Raw genomic sequence first — 5,000 nt, forward strand, 5'->3', positions numbered from 1 at the left:
ACACACACACACACACACACACACACACACACACTCACACACACACACACACACACACACACACACATTTTTCTCTCTCTAATTCTATTGGACATATACACACACACTTTGTCTCATACACAGACACACAGAACCACACACACACACACACACTCATGTAGATGCCTTTTTGAGTAAAAGTGGGTCAGAGACAGAAGCTGCCAGAGAAAGTTCATAACAACCTTTTTCAGGTTCTTTTTTTTTTGTTTATTTTTTTCTCCTGCTGTGGCTTTGCGCGCGTATGTGCGCGGATAAAATGATGATATTCAGCGTGCGCGCGTGCGCGCGTGCGCGTGATGCGCGATGCGATGCGCGCGTGCGCGCGCGTGTGTGTGTGTGCGCGTGCGCATGTGTGTGTGTGTGTGTGTGTGATGCGTGTGTGTGTGTGTGTGTCCCTGTGTGTGTGTGTGGTGAGGGGGGGTGAAATGTGTGCAAGTGTTATTGTGTGTGTGTGTGTGTGTGTGTGTGTGTGTGTGTGTGTGTGTGTGTGTGTGTGTGTGTGTGTGTGTGAGAGCGGTGTGTGTGTGTTCCACGGTCCAGTTTAGACAAGTGAGAGAGTGTGTGATGATGATAAGAAACGGATGCACAGTAAGGTAAGCCTCAGTTTGAAATCTCACAGAGTACGTATCAGAGCAGGCTTACAGACCTGATTTACAGAGAACACACACACACACACAAAACACACACACACACACAAACAGACACAAACATTCACAAAAACTCAGTAACAGCTTCCTAAAATGGGTCAGATGTAAATTAGCTGTGTGTGTGTCTGTGTTTCTGAGTGTGTGAAACAGTGAGAGAGTGCATGTGTTGGAGAAAATTTTCCGTTGCGACGAGGACAGACTGTTAATTCATAAGAGAGAGAGAGCAAATATATCTCTTCTGTAACACACACACACACACACACACACACACACACTAGTGGTGTGTGCTGGTTAGTGAGGAAATGGGCTGTAGTTTGGTTGTAACCTTGAGTTTCAGCCTTGAGGATTTATACCACAGATGTGTGCAAGTGTGTGTCTACGTGCATCCATTTTTGTGTGTGTGTGTGTGTGTGTGTCTGTGTGTGTGTGTGCTTGTGCTTATAAGTGTGCATCTTGTTCCTGTGTGTGTTTGAGGGAGTTTCTGTGTGTGTGTGTGTGTGTGTGTAATGTAGTGTGTGCGTGCGTGTCGTGTGTGCTGGCTGTGTGTGTGTGTGTGTGTGTGTCCATCATCTCCAAGGTATGTAGGACAGTGGTGTCCTGAAACAGAAATAGGGCAGTGAGCCCATATGAGCTCACCATCACACACACACAACACACACACACACACACACACACACACACACACACACACACACACACACACACACTCACACACACACACAGTGTTGGGAAAGATTACTTTCTACATGAAGTGTAGACTAGTTCAAAATTCAGTGCAGAAATTTTAAAATTAACTTGATCAGTTCATAGCTCATGTTTATGTTTAGTGAACATTATGACATGTATGCCAAGCCCAAACTAAACAGCCAGCCACGGGCAGTTCGACCATGACTATGGCTCTGTGTGTGTGTGTGTGTGTGTGTGTGTGTGTGTGTGTGTGTGTGTGTGTGTGTGTGTGTGTGTGTGTGGTGTGTGTGTGTGTGTGTGTGTTTTGTTGTGTGTGTGTGTGTGTGTGCAGGGGCACCGCTGGGTGATGATTGTAAGGGCCCAGCATTGACAGCATGCCCCCAGAGATCTCCCCCGTTAATACTATATAGTGTGTGTGTGGGGGGGCAGAACTATTGTCTGTCATAGTGCCCACATTTTCTAGCAGCATTCATGTGTGTGTGTGTGTGACATGTAACATTAAGCCAAATCTAAAAATCTAGCTAAACAGTCAGTGCCAAACAGTGCCAAATCTAGCTAAACAGTCAGCCACGGGCAGTTCGACCATGAATATGGCTGTGTGTGTGTGTGTGTGTGTGTGTGTGTGTGTGTGTGACATGTAGCGTTAAGCTTGCCAAACTTAGCTAAACAGTCAGCCACAGGTAGTTCGACTATGACTTCGTTTCTGATACTCTGATACAAATCATAGGATTGTAATGGTCACCGAAATCCCATGTACACACAGATAACAAACACACACACACACACACACACCGAATCCCATGTACACACACACACACACCAAAATGCCATGTACACACAGATAACATACATACACACACACACTCACACACCGAAATCCCATGTACACACAGGTAACTGCCACACAACCCTCTCCACCAACCCCCACACACACACACACACACGCACACACACACACACACATGGACGCAGCACTGTTGGGTTCTATGTAATGGAAGCGGTCTACTTTCCCCTAAATAGGGGGTGGGGGCGTGGAGCAGTTCAAAGCTCCCAGATGTGCCGATCTAACGTATGAGAGAGGATCAGTATGGCATCAGTAATAATTGTTGTACTCTCTCTCTCTCTCTGTTTTGTGTGTGTGTGTGTGTGTGTGTGTGTGTGTGTAGGACAGTGCAGAGACTGAGGTGGACAGGAATAAATGTTGCACTCTGTGCAACATGTTCTTCACATCAGCAGTGGTGGCGCAGTCCCACTACCAGGGCAAAACCCACGCAAAGAGACTCCGCCTCGTCCTAGGAGACACACCCCCTGTACCCGCCCACACAGGTCTGTGAGTGTGTGTGTGTGTGTGTGCATGTGAGTGGGTGCATGTGTGTGTGTGTGTGTGTGTGTGTGTGTGTGTGTGTGTGCATGTGAGTGGGTGCATGTGTGTGTGTGTGTGTGTGTGTGTGTGTGTGTGTGTGCATGTGGGTGGGTGCAGTGTGTGTGTGTGTGTGTGTGTGTGTGTGTGTGTGTGTGTGTGTGTGTGTGTGTGTGTGTGTGTGTGATGTCATTGTGAAGGGATCTGATTGGATGGTTGTGAGAGTAGAGAGTGTGTGTGAGACAGACATAGTTCAGAAAACAGCATCATCATCTCACTTCTTACTTTACCAGACACTGTGTGTGTGTGTGTGTGTGTGTGTGTGTGTGTGTGTGTGTGTGTGTGTGTGTGTGTGTGTGTGTGTGTGCGTGTGTGTGTCATCTTGCTTCTTATTTTACCAGACGCTCTAGGTGTCTTTAGACAAATTTTTAGACTGAAATCTCCTCCAGCACCCAAATGTCTGCATGTCAGTTTATCAAAGCACTCTCTCTCTCTTACACACACACACACACACACACACCTTATAACACACACCATTTGTTGAGGCCTTGTCAATCTTTTTTTTTAAAACCACCAACTATCTCTCTTTCTCTCTCCCTCTCTCTCGTTCTCTCTCTCTGTCTCTCTCTTTCTCTCTCCCTCTCTCTCTCTCCTTTTTCAAATTGGAAACAAAACAAAGCAGACTTGCTCAGGAAAGGAAAGAGGGTGGGAGTATGTGCATGTGTGTGTGTGTGGGCAGGTATCTCTCTCAAGGGCATGTCTCTCACACATTAGAGCTGCTGTCACTGTAGATGCATTTGATGGCTCGGTCAGAACATGTTCCATTCTCATACTGAGTGAAAAACAGCCTTAATTGAATCATAGGGTTCTGTGTGAGAATACGATCTACATAATGAAGTGGAATCCGCGATTGCTCCTCGGGCGACCTAGTGCGTTACGCGATTGTTCCTTTCACACGGTGTAAGAAAACAAGCCGATTTATTAGCGGGTTTAAGAGAGCAGCACACACACACACACACACACACACACACACACACACACACACACACACACACACACACACACACACACACACACACACACACACACACACACACACACACACTCACATGGCTGCATAAGAAAACAAGCCAATTGATTAGCGGGTCTGAGAAAGGCACTCGCTACACTGATTGCCCACTGAAAGGCACTCGCTACACAGAAGCTCATTATTTCTGACGTTAGTTTGTCCTTGCAGCGTTGTTACCGCTCCCCAAAGAGGAAACTCTATTTAGAGGTGTTGAAACTCTATTTGGAGGTACAGTATGTAAACTCTATTTGGAGATGTGTAAACTCTATTTGGAGGTGTATAAACTCTATTTGAAGATGTGTAAACTCTTTTTGAGCCTGCATAAACTGTATTTGGAGGTATGTAGACTTTATTTGGAGATGTGTAAACTCTCTTTGGAGATGTGTAAACTCTATTTGGAGATGTGTAAACTCTATTTGGAGGGGTGTAAACTCTATTTGGAGATGTGTAAACTCTATTTGGAAATGTGTAAACTCTCTTTGGAGGTGTATAAACTCTATTTGGAGGGGTGTAAACTCTATTTGGAGATGTATAAACTCTATTTGGAAATGTGTAAACTCTATTTGGAGGGGTGTAAATACTGTTTGGATGTCTGTAAATACTGTGGGCGTGTCCCCACTACAACCTTGCTGATGGTGCAGTGGAGCTAATGTTGAATGTTAGCTACCAGCCAAATTCAGAATTCTGTGGAGTACTTAAAGATCTTTTGGTAATACTTGACGGTTGAGTTCATAACACATTCATAGCAGCTGTCATAAACTGCACATGAAGCATTCATGACTGTTTCATGAGACATGACTCCACATTCATACCAAACCTTTCATGAATGTGGAAGACAGAACAACGACAACTTGTCAAAATAAAAGTTGCAAAGCAGCATTGACGTTTTTCTCTCCAGCCTTTGTAAATATTTCATGAATATCTTAAGAAGTCTACATCGAATGTCACTTTACTATGCAAGTATTTGTAATCACTGAGTTTAACACTGGGAGGTAAACTAGCCTACATTCAGCTGACCCATATTTGTTAACCTGGAACGGTTGGACATTCCCAGTAGCAAATGATGAGAAATTATCTGCAAAGGTTACATCATAAAACAAATATTTTTTTATGAAACAAAAAATATTTGCTTGATCATGTTCTGTCTTTTTGGCACTGGAGTAGCCCATTGACTCAGATGTGACGTGATCAGGTAAGA

General features: G+C 44.7%; 1 protein-coding gene across 1 annotated transcript in view; it reads left to right on the forward strand.

The window, feature by feature from the left end:
• The window catches only part of zgc:171482 (zinc finger protein), a 29,411-nt gene that overhangs the window by 12,723 nt on the left and 11,688 nt on the right, over positions 1–5,000 (forward strand). Inside the window, 1 exon segment of the mRNA XM_048270267.1 lies at positions 2,540–2,699. Coding sequence (XP_048126224.1) covers positions 2,540–2,699 — 160 coding nt within the window.

The sequence above is a fragment of the Alosa alosa genome, chromosome 18 (assembly GCF_017589495.1).
Source record: "Alosa alosa isolate M-15738 ecotype Scorff River chromosome 18, AALO_Geno_1.1, whole genome shotgun sequence".
In the NCBI taxonomy this organism is placed as follows: Eukaryota; Metazoa; Chordata; class Actinopteri; order Clupeiformes; family Clupeidae; genus Alosa; species Alosa alosa.